We start from the raw sequence: 23,039 nt of genomic DNA, 5'->3' as shown, positions 1-23,039 counted from the left end.
CCACCCGACCGCGTGCTCGCATTTTTATGCACGTAGAGGAGAGGGTTAGGATCTGGGTGGGGTTCAGACTTATACGCGCATATATGCCCATAAATCCTCTCAGCAAATCTATACACAAGAGCTAGCAGGTGTCATTGTGTGCGCGGTGCTTTGCAGGGGAAAATTTTCAAAATGGACTGCTGCACGCAAATCCGCTCTGACGGTTGTGTAACTCAGGCCCAGATTTGCCGGCACAGTTTCTGCGCGATGTCACAAAACGGCCCCCTTTTATGCTATGAAAGATGCACCTCGAGGGCCCCAGAGAGAGAGAGAGAGAGAGAGGGCTGGTTCCTGAATCTCAGGTTGGGGATCTTTGCAGGAAGGGTCGATCACGAGCACGTTTGGGGAAAGCAGCGCGACAGCGTACGATAGAGAACCCTGCAACGATCTGTGCAGGCAGCCCCCTGAAGGACTGATGGAGTGCGTCAGCTGCCACGGAGGCTCTGCAAATTTACCTTCAATTCTAAGGATGCGTCCCCTGTAGGAAAACTCTGGAGTAATCTGTCTCAGATTTGACCGGGGAAACTTCCCAAGAAAATATTCTGGACAGGAGGAAGGGGTGAATTTTCCCAAATTGAGGTCGGAAGAATTTCCCGCCCAAAGGTAGACACCAGCGCGTTGCTTTTTAAAGTAGGAAGGAGGCAGCTGTGAGGAGCGATATCAGCAGCACTAAAATATCAGAAGAATCAGACACTGCTTGTGCTTGATATGAGAAGTGTCCCCGTGAGTGTGAATGCGAGAGATCCTGGGAAGACAGTTAACACCTGGAATAAAATGTTTGCACTAAGACTAACGCTCATGAGCACACGGTCTTGGAGAGATGGGGGACGCGAGCGGCGTGGAAAATTCTGGGGGTGAATTTTCACTACAAATAGTGCAAGCTCAATGTATTTGTTTTCTCATTTCTATATCACTGCTCTCAAAAGCGACTGCAAAGCAGTGTGCAACAGTCTAAGATTATTAATGCAAAACCATGAAATTAAACAGTAAGTTATAAGATGAAGACTTCATTTCCTGCACTTTTCTTTTTCTCCTGGTGCAAAATGTTCACACTTTTGACAGTCACGACTGTTTCGGCAGTGCCACCCACTTACGGACACGTTGGCAGTTTCAGAGAAAACGATGAAAACTGCGGCGAGTTTGGCCAGACATTTCCATTTTGCAAGGTATTTTGTATTTCACTCACTTGTACCCAGGTGAGATACGAGAAACGTTGGAGATTGATATTTTGAACTACAGGGTTCAGAGCAACATCTGAGGCACAGATTCACATCTCAGGATTATCTGCACAAGGGATCCGTGCGCTCTTGAAAAATGAGGTACAAGATCAGTTTGGGATTTTTCTTATCACAGCACATAAGGATTCCAGCTTGAAGGGCTTGGCCCTGGATGGTGGCGGGCACTCTCTAAAAATGGTGAAGAAACTGAAAAAGGAACCCAGTATAGGAGGAAACTGCAAGTTCACTTCTCTGGCAAAGGAAACCGGCCGACCCAGAGGTGTCAGAATGGGGCAGGCCCCCCGGGCCATGTCTGACCGAATTCAGGCAGGGCTAGGGCAATGAAGACGAGAAAGTGCCACACTGGGTCAGACCGAGAGTCCATCAAGCCCAGCAAGAAGTGTTTGTTCAGGTCCATGCAGGGAGCAAGCATGCACAGCTCCTCCTGCCTGCACCCGCTCAGGGAACAGAACAGGCGAAGAAGAAGAAGCAGCCGACCCATTCGTGCGCATCACCTTCCACGTTCTTCTCAGGCACTTTTTCTGTTCCCTGCTCGGGCACCACAGCAATGCCGATGCGTGCAGGACGAGCTGCGAACGCCCGCTCCCCGCTTCTTTCTGCCACCCGCTGCCAAGTTAGTCCCAAGGCAGCTACCTGGGCTGATGGGCCCTCGCCGTCTGCCCTGGGTCCCTAAATGCCCCAGAGATGCCAAAGAGGTCGGGCAGAGGGATGTTTGGTCAGAGTTTCAGGGGGAGGGTGGCAGGGGAAGAGAAAGAGAGGAGGTGAGGGTGGGGGGGGGGGGGGTGATAGAGAGGGAGAAAGCAAGGTGAGAGCACGTGGAGGAAGGTGAAAAGGGGCTGGAGGTAGTAGGGGAAGAGAGAGAGAGAGGGGATGGGACAGGAGGACGAGAGCGAGAGAAGGTGAGGCAGGGAAAGTGCACCCCGAGATTGTAGCTGCTTCTTCAGTTCCCCTGAAAAACAATGTATGGAATTCTTAAAATACAAAACTTTGCAGCCTAACCCTGTCCTGGGAACCGCTCCACAAAAATGCAGGTGAAAGGTGCATTATCCCACGTAATGTCTGCTTTCTTCCACATACCCAGCAAGCCACGTTCCAAAATCCCTTTTCCCCAGGTAGCCTGGTGCTCGGGGGCCTGGTCATTATTTATTTATTTAGGAGCAGCTGATATTCTGCCTTCTCCCAAAGTTGGTCTCAAGGCGGGTTATAATAAAACTGAAATGACCAGAGGCACTGGAAAAGCTTACAGTCCAATCAGAATTTGCAGTTAAGGTAGGACTGGGATGCAGCACAGGAAATCCCATTCGTTTCAAGATGCAAGAGAGTTGTGTAAGAGAGTCCCTCCTCGGGAGTTCTGGGAGTTAAGGTGGAAGATGTGGATCTCAGGGGCGGCCTTAGCTTTGTTCTGAACTTAAGGTGGTGCTGTGAGGAGAACCCGGCAGCGGAAGAGAGGAAGGAAACGCCAATTTGGTGAACCCGAGTTCCCTGGAGGGCGTGTAAGGGGAGAGAAGTATTCAGGGGCCTGTTTATTTAAGCATTTTTGTAGGCAGAGCAGAGAGTTTTACATTTTCTCCTGCTTTCTCCTGGGAGCCAGTGAAACAGATGTGGAAGAGACCTGATAGGACCACTTGCTTTTACTTTTACCAAAATCCTGGTGGCAGTGCTTTGCAGGAGCTGGAGGCACTTTGCACTGCACTGGGTATGCAGAATTGCAGTGGTCGCTGCGGCTGGTGATTAATGCATGGATTTCAGAAGCAAGATTGCGTTCCTCAGGAGAGTGATGCAGCTGGCGGATCTGACACGGATACACGAAGGAGGATTTATGCAAACTCCATAAGACAGAATGACGTCAAGTCTGAGTGTAAATTAAGAAATCGGAGGGGTGGGGATGAGCAGGGAGAGCTCTGTCGGGCCCCCTCCTGAAACCAAAGGGAATTCGCACTGCCCCCTCCCCCCCCGGACCAACGTCCAAGCAGCTCATGGTCTACTCTTAGGGCCCACATTTCCGTACAGTGAGTGCGAGCTGCAGATAGTGCGGACGAGGCAGGCTCCCTCTTTCCGACACATCCCCCTGGAACCTGTCTCGGAGGCTGCGGCAGGGAAGAAGATGTGCCTAATTACCATGCTTCATCATCTTGTCAGCAGCCAGATGTTTGCCTTCTTTGTAGAGCAGGGTTTAAGCAAGGGACCTGCGGCGGGAGGTAATAAGTGGCGGGCGATGAATGTCTGCAGCCGGAGGGGATCTGCAGGCTGCAGACCGGTCCTCGGAGCTCCAGTTAATGCACCGCACCAGCACAACTGGATAGCTTTGGCATTAAGGGGAACGTCAAAGGAAAGAGATGTATTTTGCTTTCATATACTTCGGGGCAGGAAACACAGTTAATCTTCATTTTACCTGGCAGCTCTCCCTGGTTTTGCTCGGCCCAGACTTTGTACTTATTTTTGGCCACTTTCCCCCGGGGGAACTGCGGGCAATGAAGTGGCTCTGATGAGCCCCCCAGGCTGGCAGCACCGCAGCCTGGTCAGGCACCAGCTCCCCGCGTGCCTTGAGACGGTCACCCCGCGCCCCCGGTGTCCTCGCGCTCATCCCCAGGCCCCCGGGCTACACTCGGGGGAGGGGGTGGGGGGAGTCCCGAGGCTGGACTGCGCGTGCAAAACATCGCTTGCGGGCGCCGTAGCGTGCAAATGCAGGCGCCGTGTCCTCGGAAAGGCCGCTCTGTTTCCCGCTTCGCGCGTGCAGCTTGGAGGGGAGCCTTGCCGGCCTCCGGAGGACACGGAGAAGCGTTGGCACCACCGACAGAAGCTGCTCCAGTGCCACAGGATTTCTTAGGTTCCTTGAATTCAGGAAATAGCCACACTCAGCCCATTAGGACCTGATTTATATCCAATTCAATCCCCTCCCGCTGCACGCTGTAAACCCAGGTTGGAAGTGGTGAAAACCCGCCTGATGTTGGCAGAGAGCCTCCTTAGCCAGAGGATGGAAAGTGCACCGTCCCTCCCAGAACCTGTCGGAGAAACGGGTGCTGGGCTCGGCCCCTCTTCCAGGATCTGTTGCACCCTTCGGCTGACGCGTAGTCAGAAACTTGTTTTTGCTAGGATTTGTCATGCTCAGGTTCTGTTTGTTTCTCACATCAACCCCCGTAGCTCCCGACGCTCCTTACACACACTGGAAGCAAACGGTATTCTACCTGGAGGACTACCTAACGGTGAGGCGAGGCGAGGAGCTCTACGGCACCATATCCATGAAGCCCAACGCAAGCAACGCCGTGAGTACCTCTTACTCTCTCGTAAGGCAGGGACAGTGCTGCTCCCCTCCTCAGGCTGTTCTTTTAAATGCTTCATTTTATTGGGTCTCCAATAACCAACTCACAATAGATACAGTCTCTGTCAGTCTCTCTCTCACACACACACTCACTCACTCGTACTCCACTCATATACACACACACACTCTCTCACACACACTCTCACACGCACACACTCACTCGTACTCCACTCATACACACACACGTGCACTCTCTCACACACACTCTCTCACTCACACTCCACTCACACACTCTCTCTCACACACACACACTCTCTCACACACACGTACACACATATGCACACACACCCTCTCTCTCACACTCTGTCCAGGGCTAGTCTTCCATGCCAAAAAAACCCCCAGCTCCCTGCAACAATCCAAACTTTGACACCCACCCCTTGAGCCGAGAGCAGATACAAGGGTATTAGCTGCCTCAGACAATCCCTACAGCTTTGCACCACAACCCCCCCTCCCCCCCACACACATGGTCCCCTCCACACAAAAATAACAATTATACATTTATAGTAACAGATTTTACATTAAAAAGGACTTTCAAAGTTCACTCTTCAGAGGAAAAATAAAATATCCCTTACAACAACAGGCACAGTATATTTACACACACCAGAAATCCCCACCAAAAAGCCAGGTCTATTGTAACGTGCTTAGCCCTCGGAAAACCAGGAGTAACCTGAATTACAATTACTATATAGTTAGGGCTTCTGGTTTGGGGTGTTTATAAATCATAAACTTACAAATGTATTTTCCAACTAACTAGGGGTTGTTAGGGGGCACCAAAAATCGGCATTTTCATGGTGCAGGTACTGTTGTTGGGAACCTTTTCTGTCCGAAGCAAATACTTGTACAGCTGAGGCATCGTTAGCATAGAAAAGGCATAAAAACAAAGCAGAGGATCCAGCGTGGGCAAATGAGGAAGAGGTCAGCTTACAAAGATATCTATTAATGTAAGTTAGTCGGATAAGACTTATCTGGCTAACTTACATAGGATACTCAGCAGCATGGCTATGCTGCTAAATATCCTTATTTGCTGTGAGTTGGATAAGTCTTATACAGGTCTAACTTATCTGGTTAACTTAATCGGATAAGTCCAAATATAGGCACTTATCCAGCTACATTAACCAAATAAATAGAACCACCCCAACCATCCTTGAGTTATCCAGCTAATTACTTATCTGGCTAAGTAACATCTAATAGCCTCCCATGTTTATCTAATAAACACCTATTTTATTTTTTTGCATCAGGGGTGTTTTATCAAAGTTTATCACTTAAAACCTAAAATCAGAAGCCTTATATATAGCAAACCTTCCACACCAAAACAACACTACCTGCCAGTACTCAAACTGCAACAACCCTACCTATGAAAAGACAACACTGCAAATATTACACTGGGCTCTAAAACACCAATACACCTCTTATTAGGAAAACAGAACAAGCCAGGCTGCTATAGATCCCTACTCAGAAACTACATCCAAGCAGAATACCTCACCTCAGTCACACATGCAGAACAGAAACAGACCCTCACCAAATAAAGAGAACAAAGTATAAATAGAAACGTGCAGACAAAAACTGAAGTGGAAATCACAACAAGCCAGACTTTGTTTGCAGTGCAACAATGGAAAAACAGAATCACCATTCCTCATAAACAAAAAAACTCAAGAAATATAAATCAATAAACTTAAACCCTTATTAATAAAAAGAATAAATATTTCAAAACAGCTAACAAATAGAACATCCAATAATTAAAACTCATATTTTTTTAAAAAGTTTACCAAATGCCAATAAAATATTTCAAAACAGCAGACACATCAAATAACTCTCAATAATTAAAAACTTTTAATTTCCAGATACCTGAGATTGAGGTGAATTAGTGTGTGTGGGGATGCACAAACCTTTTCCTCTCTTTCTCATATACACACTCTCACACACACGTGCTCCCTCTCACTCTCTCACATGCACCCCTTCCTCCCACATTCAGACATGCTCTACACTCCCTCACTCATATACATGTTCTTCCTCTCTCATTCTCCCTCACACACTATCCCTCTAGTATATGCTCTGTCACTCTCTCTCTCACACACACACACACACTCTCATATATACTCACACACTCACTCATGCTTTCTCTCTCACACACACACACATGCTCTCATGCATGCTCACTCTTTTGCATACACTGTCTCACACACATATACATGTTGGCTTGGACTGAATTTTTAGAAGGATTGCAGATAAATTCCTGAAAACCGGAGAGTGAGAATTGATAGGGCGTTTCCTTCCCTTCCTCGCGTGCCGCAGGCTCTCCCCGCAGAGGTGTGGGGTGACCAGCAGACCTTTCTTTTCCCTGACACCCCTGACTTTTATTACCCGTCTGACAGTGGTACGGGATTCACGGGCATTTCTTTCCTGCCGCGATGCATGAGGTACTTAAGGTAACCACAGTCAGCTCGGCCCAAGTTCCACTCTTTATTTCTGGAAAATCTGGATTTATGGGAATATTGGTGGACCCTAATAACTCCCAACATCTGCATTTGTCTTGCAGGCATGCAAAGGTTTGTACAATCGGTGAATATCCACCTCCATATTTGGTCAGAAAGACCTGAAGTGGACAAATAGGGAGAGTCAGATCCAGATGTGGCAAACCAGCCCTGCCCCATATCGTCACCATAGGGGATAGTATTTGGCCAGCCTGGCAAGGTTTTCTTTAAGGGAAGCTGGCAGGAAGCTCTCCCCCACCCCTTCGACCTGTCCGCTTCACGGCAGAGGCCGATCACGGCAGCTCCAGTAGCTCCTTGTGAAGGCGTGGGGGATGCCACGGTCCCAGCTCTTTCCACCCCACCTTGTGGTTTCCTCACTCGCCTCCTTCACACCCCCCCCTAACAGCAGCCCTGGAGTCATTGGACTTGTCTATCCTGATTGCACTCTGGGGTTCACCCATGGCTGCCATCTAAGTCCCATACCTTGTGCCTCTCCTGGCCCGTTTTTTGTTGTCATTAAGGAAGCCGTGTGCCGTATAAGCCACTGATGATCTAAAAAAGAATCTAAATTAATAAAATAAATAAATAAATGTCTAAAGTGTTTGCCCTTTCTTGCAGCGGGATCTGGATTTCACCGTAGAGCTGGACTTCAAGGGGCAGCTGAGCAATGTTTCGGTGTCTCATGACTATAGAATGCGCTAAGGAGGGAAAGGAATGCGCAAGAATCTCATTGGATCCTCACCTGCCTGCACCTGAAACGAATGAACCTCGGTGACGGCTCTTGGACAGTCTACGGCTGGGGATCGCTGGCCAACGGCCACCTCTCGTGCTGGCAAGGTGAAGAAGGCATGGAATGGCATTACAATGCGCGGATAAGTCCTCGCTGGCGACCGCCCCAATGAGGAGAGGAAGCCCGTCCTCTGGCTGAAACGAGAGACAGCTTAAGACACCTGAAACATTACTCCTGAACTGTGACATTTCTGGCTCTTCCAAGCTTTGCATGGTGCATTCGGGCAGATTTCCACATTTCTTACAAAATCTAATTGCCGCGATATAGTCCCTGAGGTTGGATGACGAAATCAGGTCTCCGGGGGGGGCTAAGAGTGCTTCCTAGGCAGAACTTTCATTATTTTGCACAGGGCGGCGGGGCCTGGCTGCGAGGCCGAGGTTTCTGCTGCCCCCTGCTGCCGCTGGGCGGAAATGCTTCAGCCGGGGGATGCATCAGCCGCAGCCAGAAGGTGACAGGGCGATGCCATTACCTGCTGATGTCCGTCCGCAGCCTTTGAATGGAGCAAAGTTCAGCACATATTATGTTCATGCAGGAAAGGTCCACGCACACAGTACGCAGACAAAATCATTTAACGAGATGTATTCCCATGAGCTCGTTCCTGGAGGAACGCGCAGTTCATTCTCCTGCGAGGTCTTCGCTTTGCTTTCGCTTGGCATGGCTTTAGTTTCAGCACTTTCAGCAAAGGTCAGGTGAGGATTTTAATTTTTAGGAGCAGTTGAACAGAAGGTTGCATTTTTAGCTGTTCACATTGAACTGCAAACATTAGGCGAAAGACAGCTGTGCTAGCGCCTGCATTTGCATCTAAATAGGTTAATGGCATTTTGCAAAACCCTTGGCTTTCTTTAATATGGGGTTCATGGTTGCTTTTTCATTTAATGCATGCAATGCCCTTTAAATAGCTCCGGCTGTAAACTCGGCCTTTTTCCAGGGGCACATTTGCTATGTGTTTGCATAATAATAAAAAAAAAAAAAAAGTCCATGGCCAGGCATTCACCTTCCAATGACCAAATCCGCACTGCAGCATCCCTCGAGAGCCCCGAGCAGCAGCCAGCGGGAATGGGGAGAGGGGCGCCGGGGGAGGCAGGGAATTGAATTCCCAGGCAAGCTGCGGTATCGATTGCATATTCTGCAGAAAAATAAATGACAAGTCATCTAAAAGAGGGGGAAAAAAAAGCAAACAAACCCTGAGAGGTGGCCAGATTCCTTTCATCCATGGGGGGTGGGGGGAGCTGTTAATGGGAGAACATTCACATCGTCTGCGTGCTCCAGGTACTACGGAGATGATGGTATTTATATGAATCGGATTAAAGTGTAATTTGCCAGAAAGCTGCTGCTCGTGACTGGAGTCTGTGTGTTCTGGGTGCGCGCGCGCTACTTTTCATTCCAGCTCGCCCCGCAGCGGGGCTCCGGTCTCCAGGGGCCGGTGGGCACCGAGGGATGCCTCGTGTGTGCGCCAGAGCCCACCCGCGCTGGGTCCCCAGCTGCTCCTTACCCTCCACCAGGCAGAAGAGCTGGGAGTGGGGAAGTCCCTGGGGGGGGGGAGGGGTTGGATGCTTAGATCTGACCCCCCCCCCCCCGGCATGAACGGAGAAATGCCCCCGAGTGGCTGCTCCTGTAGGGAAAGGAGTTACCCAAGCAGAAGCCACGGAGCAGGAGTGCACGGAAAGTGCAGGGGGTGGGGGTCGTGCTGCGTGCGCGAGGTTTGGCCCGGGCCTTCAGGACCCCTGCGGGGGGGGACGGGAGGGGCCACTTCTTGGGGGCCCGCTTCGCACTCTGTTTTCAGCCCCGGGTGAAAGTGAAGGTTGCGAGCCAGAGACCGCGGGGCTTGCAGTGCGACGCGGCAGCTCAGAGCTGGCAGGGAGCAAGGGCGTCCCCTTTCTGCAAACCCGCGGCGTGGCGCGCTAATGTTACTAACATATCATAACAGCGGCCTCGCTCCCCGAGGGAAACGCGCCCGCTGGCGATGCTTTGCTGAAAGGTGTAGAGAGCACAGGCCCGTGGCGGAGCCTACGCATCTGTCACAAAGGAATCGGGCAGCTGGCGCGACCTCTGCACGCGATTTACCTCCTCGTCCCTGTTTCTCCTCTCCGAAAGCCCACCTTCTTGGGAGCCCCTGCCAGTTTGTTGGTGGGAGGCGCCAGAAAGGTCTCGGAGGTTGGGGCCTGGTACCCGAGGCAGTGCTTCCGGGAGTGGAGCTGCTGAACTGCTCCCAGACGCTCCTCCAAACTTAATTACTTCAGGGTTTTTTCTGCAATCTTAAAGAACGGTGGGTGCCCACCTGCTGGGAGTCCTACCTGAAGGCCGGCACGGAGATAGGAAGGGCTGCTGGCACCAAAATCCCTGGGTGGGATGGGTTTGAAGGTCTGTGCTGACAGGGCGCTTCCCAGAGTCCAGGCTGAGTTCTGTTAACTTTGCAGGCAAAGCAAAGCCCGGTGACACCGCGTGGCCTCTCCGGCAAAGGGGACAGGGTGCAAGCAGAGCAGAGAGGTAAAACCTCAGCCTAGAGGAAGCAGGCGAGGCTTACAAGGAAGGCAGGGTGATGATACCCACCCTCTGCCCTGGCTTACATGGAAGGCAGGGTGATGACACCCGCCCTCTGCCCTGGCTTACAAGGAAGGCAGGGTGATGACACCCACCCTCTGCCCTGGCTTACAAGGAAGGCAGGGTGATGATACCCGCCCTCTGCCCTGGCTTACAAGGAAGGCAGGGTGATGATACCCGCCCTCTGCCCTGGCTTACAAGGAAGGCAGGGTGATGATACCCGCCCTCTGCCCTGGCTTACAAGGAAGGCAGGGTGATGATACCCGCCCTCTGCCCTGGCTTACATGGAAGGCAGGGTGATGATACCCGCCCTCTGCCCTGGCTTACAAGGAAGGCAGGGTGATGATACCCGCCCTCTGCCCTGGCTTACATGGAAGGCAGGGTGATGATACCCGCCCTCTGCCCTGGCTTACAAGGAAGGCAGGGTGATGATACCCACCCTCTGCCCTGGCTTACATGGAAGGCAGGCTGATGATACCCGCCCTCTGCCCTGGCTTACAAGGAAGGCAGGGTGATGATACCCGCCCTCTGCCCTGGCTTACATGGAAGGCAGGCTGATGATACCCGCCCTCTGCCCTGGCTTACATGGAAGGCAGGGTGATGATACCCGCCCTCTGCCCTGGCTTACAAGGAAGGCAGGGTGATGACACCCACCCTCTGCCCTGGCTTACAAGGAAGGCAGGGTGATGATACCCGCCCTCTGCCCTGGCTTACAAGGAAGGCAGGGTGATGATACCCGCCCTCTGCCCTGGCTTACAAGGAAGGCAGGGTGATGATACCCACCCTCTGCCCTGGCTTACATGGAAGGCAGGCTGATGATACCCGCCCTCTGCCCTGGCTTACATGGAAGGCAGGGTGATGATACCCACCCTCTGCCCTGGCTTACATGGAAGGCAGGGTGATGATACCCGCCCTCTGCCCTGGCTTACATGGAAGGCAGGGTGATGATACCCGCCCTCTGCCCTGGCTTACAAGGAAGGCAGGGTGATGATACCCGCCCTCTGCCCTGGCTTACATGGAAGGCAGGGTGATGATACCCACCCTCTGCCCTGGCTTACATGGAAGGCAGGGTGATGACACCCACCCTCTGCCCTGGCTTACAAGGAAGACAGGGTGATGGTACCCGCCCTCTGCCCTGGCTTCCCGTGGTATCGCCCACGAGTGCTGACCACTTTTCTTGGTATTTTATTTCATCGACTGCCATTCAGTTCAGCAGCAGCATCCTAGGCGTTTGCAATAAGGTATAAGTGAGCTGGCCTTTGACCCCTGTCCCTTCCTGGGAGCCATCAAGGGGAACAGAAGCTGAGACAGAGTCACGGGAGGGACCAGGGAGAAATAAAAGATCTGGGTCCGACCCTTGCGAGTCAATCCTGGCCGTGGAGAGCTGCGTCAGGCCCTGAGCGCTGTCGGCGGGGATGGGAATAGCTGTAAAGGACCGGACGATGGTGCAGCTGATGTCCAGACAGGACCGGCTGCGGTAATTAAGCTGCTGGGCGGCCTCGATTAACCTTGGCGACTCCCCCCCCCAGTTATCATACTGGGCCATAAAAGCTTAAATCCACCCTTCCTAAGCTAAGCCTGAAGGACCTGCAGCCCACAGAGCAGAGCTCAGTTCTGTAAGGGCAGAGTTAGGGACCCGTCCCAGGCCTGCTGTCATTCAAGAGATGAAGTACCAGGGACAGTACCAGCAAGCATTAATCTTATTGCTTATCACAAAGCACCGAGGGGGTTCCTGCAGGCGGCCCTCACCTTGGTGTTAGGGGTACTTGTGCTTGAGCTCTGTCTGATCACTGAAGGTAAGCAGGAAGGATGCAGGAAGCTATCCCCATCTGAAAGTCCTCCTTCCATACAGGTCCTGCCTGCCAGGTGACACCGTCACGACTGTGGCAAAACTAAAATCTACAACAACTGCAGCAAGTGAAATGCTATGAATGACCCCGGGGATGAGGAAGAGGGGCCTGGCTGAGATCATTTTAGAGTTGCCTCACTTTGCAAGCTATGATGTGCAGAGAGAGAGAGAGAGAGAGAGAGACTCTCTCCCGGGGTACCATCGGGCTAGGGCGAGAGACCGTTGTAGAAATCTCAGCACTGGGAGACTCTCGGTCTTCACCGAGGTGCACTGTGCCGTTCGTACGTCTCACTCTGCATGGAAAACTGACCCTAAACCTCACCTGGAGTCTTACCTGGCCCTCCTCTAGTGCTATAAATGGTTGAATACTATGAAGGCCTGCCCGAGGGCGCTCTCTCTCCCTCCCGAGCATGCAATAATGCCCCTCAGTTTCATCAATCCCAATCCCGCCCCTTTCATACATTTGCATTTGTGGTACTGCGGTTATGTCACTTTGATGAATGACCCTGTAAGTTTCCTGAAGTCTTTTTTCCTTTGATGGAGGAGGAAAAGACGCCTAACTACAGTACGACCTACAGTAAGGGGGAGAGTGTCAGATCATGGTCCTTTTGCCCATTAGCACAAACCTTTTCTATTAATGATCACCTTCCTCTCCCCTCCCAGACTTGATGTCACCAGAGTAATAAATGGTAATTTCTCTATTCCTGCATATTGAGAGACAGACAGACAGACAGAAGAGGGACTGGATTAGTGAGCAGAGTGGCTCTCCTTTTCCTGCTCTGTTCAGCCTCCCCCCCCCCCCCTTCTCTCATATTCCCTGCAGGAGGGGAGGGAAGGGACAGGGGCAACGCCAGGAGGGGCAGTTCTGCATTAGGATGTTGTCCTGCTTCCACAGCAGCCTTTTCTGTTTCTGTTCATGACTAATGCTCTGCTCCTGCTTTTATTCTCCTGCACTGGAAGTCAGTCTGCAGGGTCACAGCTTCTGCTGCATTCACTTCCGCTGACTCTAAAGGGTTAACCTCTGACTGATGCAAAAGTGCCTGGCATGGTTCCTTTCCAGTCTGCTCGGGCCAATGTGAATCAGCAGCTTAGCCCGGCCCACCCTGCATAATTATTCTCATTTTACCTGTCCTCATTGCTAATCTTCAGTTTATGCAGATGAGGACTCTGTTACTTGTGTTACACCTTAATAAAGCTTGGGTTTGAAGAGGTGGCCTCCTCTATCTGCGAGTAAAGACTGTGCTTAAGCTGGGCGTAGGCAATGAGCAGCGGAGAGAGTATCCACAACGCCCCGGCACGTGACAGGTACAGCGCAGGCAGTGGCAATGCAAACCACACACACACCCCCACACAGTCACAACGCCCCGGCACGTAACAGGTACAGCACAGGCAGTGGCAGTGCAAACCACACACACACACCCACACAGTCACAATGCCCCGGCACGTGACAGGTACAGCACAGGCAGTGGCAATGCAAACCTCACACAAACACCCACACAGTCACAACGCCCCGGCACATAACAGGTACAGCACAGGCCGTGGCAATGCAAACCACACACACACACTCACTAAAACACACAAACACCCACACAGTCACAATGCCTCGGCACGTAACAGGTACAGCGCAGGCAGTGGCAATGCAAACCTCACACAAACACCCACACAGTCACAACGCCCCGGCACGTAACAGGTACAGCACAGGCAGTGGCAATGCAAACCACACACAAACACCCACACAGTCACAACGCCCCGGCACGTGACAGGTACAGCACAGGCAGTGGCAATGCAAACCTCACACAAACACCCACACAGTCACAACGCCCCGGCACATAACAGGTACAGCACAGGCCGTGGCAATGCAAACCACACACACACACTCACTAAAACACACAAACACCCACACAGTCACAATGCCTCGGCACGTAACAGGTACAGCGCAGGCAGTGGCAATGCAAACCTCACACAAACACCCACACAGTCACAACGCCCTGGCACATAACAGGTACAGCACAGGCTGTGGCAATGCAAACCACACACACACTCACTAAAACACACAAACACCCACACAGTCACAACGCCCCGGCACGTGACAGGTACAGCACAGGCAGTAGCAATGCAAACCACACACACACACTCACTCATACACACACACACACAGATACACCTTAGGTAAAAACGTGGGCTTTCTCCTCCTCTGTGTCTCTGGGGGAAAAGCTTGGTAAATCAGGCTCTTGGAGGTCTATTCACTAAAGGTTTCACCCATTATGAATGAGCCCCTTAGACTGTGAGCCCTCTCAGTACCTGAATGTAACTCCCCTTCAGCCTGAGCTAAATCCAGATCCATACTAAAGGTACAGCAGTCTCTCCTCTCTCTAAAGAGCCGGGCTTTCAGGATAGCCATGATGAATATGCATGAGAGGGATCTGCATACATTAGAGACCTAGGGCATGCAAATCTATATTTCATGCATCCTCCTCGTGGAAATCCTGAAAACCAGGAGCACTGAGGGACAGCAGGCAGCGCAGGCTTTCTTCACAGTGTGCTGTCCATGTGCCGTTCACATGGAGAGAGGAGGTCATGGTGGTATCAGGGATGTGGACACCTGTCCCCTGCAAGATGGACTGACACCACCCACCTCACCTCCCACAGGCCTTTCGGACCAAAACCGAGCCTGAATCTGGGGCTCTGTCCACTCGGCCATCTGGGCCCTTTCAATGAACATTATCGGAAGTCCTGCAGGTGCTTTAACAAGCCTAGCAGTGCCCCGGGCTGTTCTGTCCATAGATGTCTTAGCTTTAAAAATAAATCCACACCAGAGGTAATGCAATAACATTTTAATCAGAGATGACAGTGCAAAAGAAATGCTACCGTGGACGGGAGAGGCATAAACCAGAGCCCAGTAAATCACTGCACACTCCAGTGTTATTAAAACCTTATTTATGAATATTATTTAAAGGCATGAAAGGCCTGCTCTGTATAAGGTGCTTTTCTGAGTGGCTCAGGCTGCTTCTCCTCTTCCTTGTATTACCAACCCGCGGTCGGATTTATTAATCTCTCCTTCTTGGGGACAGAAGGACAGACGCCCTGTGCACACCGTCTCTTTCAGGGCTCCCCTCGTCGCCCCAGTTCATCTCCTTAATCGTACAATTTATAATCTGTTCTGCCTGGCTCTGCAGCCTGGGACCCCTCTTCCCCCTGTACTGTCTACGTACAGGTTTCCATTTGTCACTTATAACGAGTAATTAATACATTGTGGGCACCGGGGAATAATTTGCTCTTGCAGGTTCTGAAACAAGCTTGAAAAGTACATGGCACTTATAACTTGATATTTTCAGGACTAAAACAGCAGTAAAACATGTGCACTGAAATGTACACACACAGTGCAAAGTGAGTTAATGCCCCATGCAGTGAGAAAATGGTGAGCAAAAACATTGGGAGTTAAAAAATGCACCGCAAGGCCTGATTTTCAAAAGCATTTACCTGCTTAAAAATGGGTTTTACAGGTGTAAATGCCCTTTACCTGAGCACGTGGCTTTTGAAATTGCTACAATATTAAGTCATTGAATTGCCCATCGGTTATGCATGTGTAAGTGCACTTTACATGTGTCAATGGCTTTTTAATATTACACTCATAACTCCTTTGAGAATTCCCCTGCAAGATACAATGTGTGCCCTGGGATCACAGATTCCCCAACCCACCTATCCCCACCCCCTCACTAACTCACTTTCCACCCATCCGCCTTCTCGCCCACTGACCCACCCCTTCTGCCCAGTCTTATCTCCCACCTACCCCAGTCCAGGACCCTGCTGGGATGGTTCCATAGGTGAACACTGCCCCCAGAAACGTGCGCTCCATTTCTGTCCCAGCGTTAAGGAAACGAGTTATGCCCATGCAGCTCTGTGCGCTGGGGAGTAAGAGCTGAGCGAATGCCTTCATTTGAACGGGATTTGCATGCAGGAGGGCTAATTTTAACTCCTGTCTTTTAAGCACTAAAAACCTTAATTTAATTGTGAGTAAAGGTAAGCTGACAAAAATGTGTGATAAAACGTGGGAAGAAAAGGGGGTGCTAAGCTGACAGAACCAGGACACCAGATACTTAGGAGCAGGTCGTGTATTTGTCAAATTTCAGACGGGTTCCTTTTGTGGGGTGGAGAAGATGAAGCGCGTCTGGCCTCGCCTCAAAGGACCTGACTGACCGCCAGCCAGCAAACTCATTAGTGCCGCGTCTCACGGGCCCCGCTTCCAGGAATAACCATGCACGCCCCCCCCCCCCCCCCCCAGACCACCTTTACCACCGGCTCTGAGGGGAGAGGGTGTCCCAGCAGCTTATTCACATCTCGGCCAGATCCTGCCCCACCGAGGAACGAAGCCAGCGTTCCTACCACTCCTGCTGCTACTGCTTGTCATGAGCCTTCATTGTCAGCTGCCTCATCACAGGGGAGAGTCCTTGGTAGGGGGGGGGGGGGGGTCGCTGAGGGGGGGGTCTCCCCTTGGAATCCAGTGCCCGGCCATGCACCCCTGACTCCTAGCTGTGTGCTGGTCACTTACAGCAGCGCCAAAGAGGCTTCCCTGTCACAGCACGGCCGGGCCCGGGCCTGCGGATTCAGCAGCCCAGATTCCCTCCTCTGCAGGCCGGCGTCTTTGGGAAACCACCGGCCATGGATTTATACCCAACCGTGGAAACAATGAAAAGGCATTATTCCTCCCCAAAATGACACCATATTTAGACTTTTTCACTGATTTTCTCCCTGTTTTGCTAATCTGTAAAAATAAAAGACAAGTCTCTCAACTCTGCACATACCCCGGGAGCCAGTTTAATGCACTTCTGCTTTCACTGGGAGAAGATCCAGCACAAGAAAGTCTGCTCATAAAACCTCCCAGCCCCGTTGTCCTTAGCCGGGAAATAGTGTCTGGCTGCGGTGGGAGGCGATGGACACAAGAAGGTCCATAGGTCGCCTGGAGAATGCTCTCGATTGCTGCTCATCTGGCCTAACCTATCCAGATACCCCCGCAATAGCGGGATCAAGAGTGAATCGGGCATGTTAGGGGCGGTGAGCACGGCAGAATCTTTAAATCCCTTATTCCGCAGTTTGTCTGGCTAAGTCTGAACTTAGACGGACAAACGGCGCTGAACATTGGGCTCAGAAGCTTTAAAATAAACGTTTTTTTTTCAATCTGTTCATTAAGAATAATTACATAATTTTAAAATCCTATTTGACAGCAACGATAAAATCACCTTTAAAACAAACCTTATATTGCCTTGCCCTTCTAGCAGCAAAACCTCGTTGGTCGGAACGACGTGCTTGAAATTAAATAATCATAAACCACAGATGAAACTTCAGCTACATTCATTTTTGCTAGAAACAAGAGCCTAGACCTTGACTACCAGTTCCCCTTCAGCTTCGGGTCTGCTCACTGCCCTTGATAAACCGCGAGCAGGAGATTACACGCGCGCTTCCTTCTCTCTTCCTCTTACAAACGTGGCCCCTGCAGTTTTAAGGATTGGTTGATTTGACTTTTTTTCAGTTGCCTTCTGACACCTAAGCCGAAGGGCTCCAGAGACCAGCAAGCCTCAATCAGCTGATCCGATGGGTCGACGCTGGCACTTCTGGCCTGTGCCTAAGATGCATTTTTGAGGATCGGGAAGGTCAGAAGCAGTCTTGAGATGCCTGGCTAATTCTTTTAATGAAGAGGCTGGCCTGACGTGTCCCAGTGTTCATGGAATCACCTGGCCCCTCGGTCTTTAGTGGCTTGTGTTCATCGAGGCCTGCAGCCCCATCGTCTCCCAAGAATGCAGGTCTGCGAGTCCAGGTCTCCAGCTTCACGATGTACGACGACAGCTTTGGGGTGAAGACGAGGCTACTCAACGAGCCCACACGTATGCCCACACGTAACGTTGTCCCATCTCCTTGAAGACGTGCAAAGAAGAGTTGCTTTCCACCGCTCCATCTGGCGTCTGGTGGGGTCGTTTTGAAACCAAACCTGTTGCACCAACCAGTCTACAGGGCTCCCGGTCAGCTGACTTCCACAACTCGTGCCAATAAATTTGTAAGGTAGTGTAAAATTAGAAAGGTTTCTGAACATAAAACTTAGTGTGATTGATGTCAAGTTGCTCGATAATTTTCTACTGTCTGGAGCAGCAAGATTTTTTCTTTGAATCATAAAGTAATTGTATAGTTTTCTCTCTCTCCTTATCTTCCCGTTCCTTCAAAAGCCTAGGAAGGAATTAAATCAAAGCAAATTACTGATATAGAAAAGTTATAAATAACTGTATGATTTTCAGAGCTGTGGGAAGGGTTCTTTGCTTTACAAAAACGTTTCCTAGTGTAAAACCACGCCCGGGGCACGCATTCCAGGAGTTCAGGGCGTTGGCCATCGCTGCGTCTCCTCCCAAGGCTTAACCCAGGAGGTGCACTGAAACCCTTTCCTCGTGTACCGGGGGCGGGAGAACGCGCAGGCATTCAGTTTCCCAAAGCACGCACACAGGGCGCCGAGCACGTTCACGTTTTCTGAAAATATGCGTAAAATGCACGCGTTCAAGCCACCTGCGTCATGTGCCACCATGTGGGGGGTGCCTGAGAATCGCACCCCTAAACACAGGGCCGACTTTTCAAAATGAATACGCAGTGAAGGCGTTTGCTCAGTATCGGGGGGGGGGGGGGGTGTTCAAGCACCCACAGGGCCCCAAATAAAAATAATTACGCAAGAAATGCGAGCTGGAGCCCCGCACAGCAGCACGATACTAAAGTCTATTCCAGCTGCCAAGGGAGGGCGAGAGGCCTCGTCGAGCACAGCTCCCGAGCGAGCCTCATGATTCTGCGGTTTCGGGTTTAGAGCTTTCTTTGCAGTTTTGTCACAGCTGATTTATTTCCATCATAATCAATTTAAGAAAAGGGTAATAAAATTCTTTTTTTTTTTTTTACCTGGCTAAGTGAAGCACAGATTCTTTGGCGTTGTGTCCAGTACAAGCGCTGCACTCATAGAAAATTAAATTGCAGTCCTGTGGCAGAGAGAAAGAGAAAATTCATTATTTGGGCAGAGTAAATGCTTGCACTAATCACGTAAGGAGAGCGCGCGCTGGAACCTGGCTCGTAGCCGGCCGGGTCGTAAAGCCGAACTTTCAAAGTGAGATGAACCTGGAAAATCAGAGCAGAAGCGTGAGTTTTTGACAGTATCCCCTCCCTTCTCTCAAACGCTGGCGGCAAAGACTTCTTGGTTCCACAAGGAGATTTTCCGGAAGAAGAGAAGGCTTCAGTGTAGGGGGTCACGTTGCAGGCATTTAACTTCGAGAATGTAAATTGCACTGAATGTCCTCTTGGTTCGTGGCTCTTCCTGGGATAGGGATATCGTTCATTAAGTCAGAAACAGGCTGGATGAGGAGACTGCACCTGTTTCTTCCTGCAGTAGGGGGGAAAGGTTGGGAAAGCTTCCCCGTCCTTAGAGATGGCCTCTTGTAGTCTGGACTGGGTAAGTTAGAGCTGCCAAGAAGCCCACTCAGGGGTCCCAAATTGGATGACAATGAGGGTGGCCAGCTTTTCCATGGACCATAACTGGACGTCCCACTAAAATTAAGGCTTTCGGATGGAGGGAGGTTATGAACTACTGTCAGCTGTCGATCCACCCATTACTTGGCTTTCAAGCCCCCCTCCCCCCCCCCCCCAGTAAGCTTTGTTTTATAAAATGTTATTTCAACCATCCCCATACTCACATCAACCACAGGCTCTTTCATGTAGTTTTTCTCTCTATCACAACTAAAGCCTTTCTAATACATATGCAAACCCACCTCCATATTCTCCCATGCACACACAACCTCCTCACACACACACACACACACACACACACACACACACACACACTCCCAAACACATAGCCTCCTCTTTCAAACACACACTTCCATAGGCACAGCCTCCTCTCTCTCTCACACACATACACACACACACACACTCCCAAACACATAGCCTCCTCTCTCAGAGACACACTTCCATAGGCACAGCCTCCTCTCTCATACACATACACACACTCCCATACACACAGCCTCCTCTCTCAGACACACACTCCCATACAACCTCTTCTCTCATACACACACTCCCACATAGCCTCTTCTCTCATACACACATTTTCAAACACACAACCCCCTCTCTTCTCTGACACACATGCACACTCCCACTCAGTCTCCTCTTTCATACACACACTCCCATATAGCCTCTTCTCACAGATAGACACATATACTCCCAAACACACATGTGCACTCCCACATGCACATGCACACTCCCACATAGCCTCTTCTCTCATACACACATGCACACTCCCACACAGCCTCTTCTCTCATACACACATGCATACTTCCAAACACATAGCCTCCTCTCTCAAACACATATGCACACTCCCAAACACGCAACCTCCTCTCTCAGGCACATACTTTCATAGGCACAGCCTCCTCTCTCATGCACATACACACACTCCCATACACACAGCCTCCTCTCTCAGACACACATTCCCATGCAACCTCTTCTCTCATACACACACACACATTTTCAAACACACAACCCCCTCTCCTCTCTGACACACATGCACACTCCCACTCAGTCTCCTCTTTCATACACACACTCCCATATAGCCTCTTCTCTCAGACACATATGCTCCCAAACACACAACCCCCTCTCTCACACAGCCTCCTCTCTGATACACATACACACTACCAAACACTCAGACTCCTCTCTCATACACACACTCCCATATAGCCTCTTCTGTCAGATAGTCACATATACTCCCAAATACACAGCCTCCTTTCTCATACACAGTTGGTTCTCGCTCCCATTCTTTAAAACCTTCCCAATCCTTCTCTCTGTCTTCCTTATACCAGCTGTCTCTCGTATGCCCTCTTCTCTGCACCCCTCGCTTGTGCTGCATTCCTGTCTCTAGTCCCGTCCTTCTCCATGCTCTTGTTTTTCTTTCCCTCCTGTCTGTCTGTCCTTCCCAGTGCCTTACTCATTCTCTATCTCCTTCCATCCTGTGTCCCTTCCCCCCTCTATCTCTTCTTCTTTCCGTCATGCCTCCTCTGAGTCTCTCCCCTCCCTTGATCCTCAAGTGTCTATCTTCCTTTCCCTCCTCTTTTTTTGTGTCCCTTCTGTCTCTCCCTTTTTCCCGCCCTATGCCTCTGTCTGTCTCTTTCTCCACCTTCCCCTCCTCTGTGCCTATATCCCTCGGCTGGCTCCCTGAAGCCCCTCTCGGGTCGTAGCCTAGCACTCAGTGAGGGAGGGGAGGGACCCAGAGGGACCTTGCTTCAGAGATCGGTGGAGCAACTGGGAATGGAGAGTGATGCTGTGCCCCGCCTCCTCTCTCCATCCCATCCAATCACAGCACAGGAAAGGAAGCACAAGGGCAGGGACAGTACAGCTCTCAGCTCTGTCGTTCTCTCCCTGGAACCAGGAAGCTGTGGGAGAGAGGTGGAGCCTCCTGCAAAATCCGGATTTTCAGCGTCCAGTCAGTACTTCTGACCGGATATTGCACAGTGCATCCGAAAACCTGGCTGTCTGGTCCAAAACTGGGCAGTTGACAACCCTAATGACAATAATGGATCAGTCTGGGAGAAGAGGTGTAAGGCCTGGTGGCTGGAGGGCTGGGTGCGTGCCTACTGGGGCTGGGACTATATGGCTGGTGTCACTGGAAGTAGAGGAGGCGAGAGGTGGGGAAGTTAAACAGCACCCCCAGACCCATGTGTTCGCTGCCCCTCTGCTGACCCACAAATCACTAAAGTCTGTGTGAAAACTCGGTCTTAAATATCTCCATTTTCTAGGAGCCCTGATAATCCCTCTTTCTGTATTCATGCAGGGCTGGTCTCTGTTAGGGAGTGGCCGTACGGACGTTCACTCCGATTATTACCCTGTGTACTTCTTGCTTTGCATAATTATCGAACGTGATACATTCCTTGGCATAGCCACGCTCAAAATGCACCAGGCACATTTCTGGGAGATCAGTCAAGGATTATTCACAACAACAGGGATTTCATGCCAGGGTCAATGATTCATAGGAAATGGCAGGGTACAAACCATCCTATCCAAGCCCTATTCTCACCCATATACACTAAGCAGGTATGTCTGTGGCATGTGTACTAAGCAGCCGCTGGAGTACATGGTTTATCTGGGGCATGTGCACTAAGCAGCCGCTGGAGTACGTGGTATATCTGTGGCATGTGCACTAAGCAGCCGCTGGAGTACGTGGTATATCTGTGGCATGTGCACTGAGCAGCCGCTGGAGTACGTGGTATATCTGTGGCATGGGCACTAAGCAGCCGCTGGAGTACGTGGTATATCTGTGGCATGTGCACTAAGCAGCCGCTGGAGTACGTGGTTTATCTGTGGCATGTGCACTGAGCAGCCGCTGGAGTACATGGTTTATCTGTGGCATGTGCACTAAGCAGCCGCTGGAGTACGTGGTATATCTGTGGCATGTGCACTGAGCAGCCGCTGGAGTACGTGGTATATCTGTGGCATGTGCACTGAGCAGCCGCTGGAGTACGTGGTATATCTGTGGCATGGGCACTAAGCAGCCGCTGGAGTACGTGGTATATCTGTGGCATGTGCACTAAGCAGCCGCTGGAGTACGTGGTATATCTGTGGCATGTGCACTAAGCAGCCGCTGGAGTACGTGGTTTATCTGTGGCATGTGCACTGAGCAGCCGCTGGAGTACATGGTATATCTGTGGCATGTGCACTGAGCAGCCGTTGGAGTACATGGTATATCTGTGGCATGTGCACTAAGCAGCCGCTGGAGTACGTGGTTTATCTGTGG

At 50.9% G+C, this 23,039-nt stretch overlaps 2 protein-coding genes across 3 annotated transcripts in view; one reads left to right on the top strand and one right to left on the bottom strand.

The window, feature by feature from the left end:
• PRMT8 (protein arginine methyltransferase 8) overlaps positions 1 to 8,858 on the top strand; it is a 53,344-nt gene extending 44,486 nt beyond the window's left edge. Inside the window, exons 9-10 of the mRNA XM_029597318.1 lie at positions 4,419 to 4,540; positions 7,686 to 8,858. Coding sequence (XP_029453178.1) covers positions 4,419 to 4,540; positions 7,686 to 7,769 — 206 coding nt within the window. The 3' untranslated portion in view covers positions 7,770 to 8,858. The remainder of the gene's footprint in view (positions 1 to 4,418; positions 4,541 to 7,685) is intronic.
• Positions 8,859 to 15,074: 6,216 nt separating this feature from the next.
• Positions 15,075 to 23,039, bottom strand: part of CRACR2A (calcium release activated channel regulator 2A) — a 111,641-nt gene continuing 103,676 nt past the window's right edge. For both annotated transcript variants that reach the window (XM_029597315.1, XM_029597316.1), the window contains exons 18-19: positions 19,172 to 19,248; positions 15,075 to 18,463 (exon numbers count right to left, since the gene is read on the bottom strand). In XM_029597315.1, coding sequence (XP_029453175.1) covers positions 18,373 to 18,463; positions 19,172 to 19,248 — 168 coding nt within the window. In that variant the 3' untranslated portion in view covers positions 15,075 to 18,372. The remainder of the gene's footprint in view (positions 18,464 to 19,171; positions 19,249 to 23,039) is intronic.

This window comes from Rhinatrema bivittatum, chromosome 4 (genome assembly GCF_901001135.1).
Source record: "Rhinatrema bivittatum chromosome 4, aRhiBiv1.1, whole genome shotgun sequence".
Classification (NCBI taxonomy): Eukaryota; Metazoa; Chordata; class Amphibia; order Gymnophiona; family Rhinatrematidae; genus Rhinatrema; species Rhinatrema bivittatum.
This window is presented reverse-complemented; position numbering and strand designations above follow the sequence as displayed.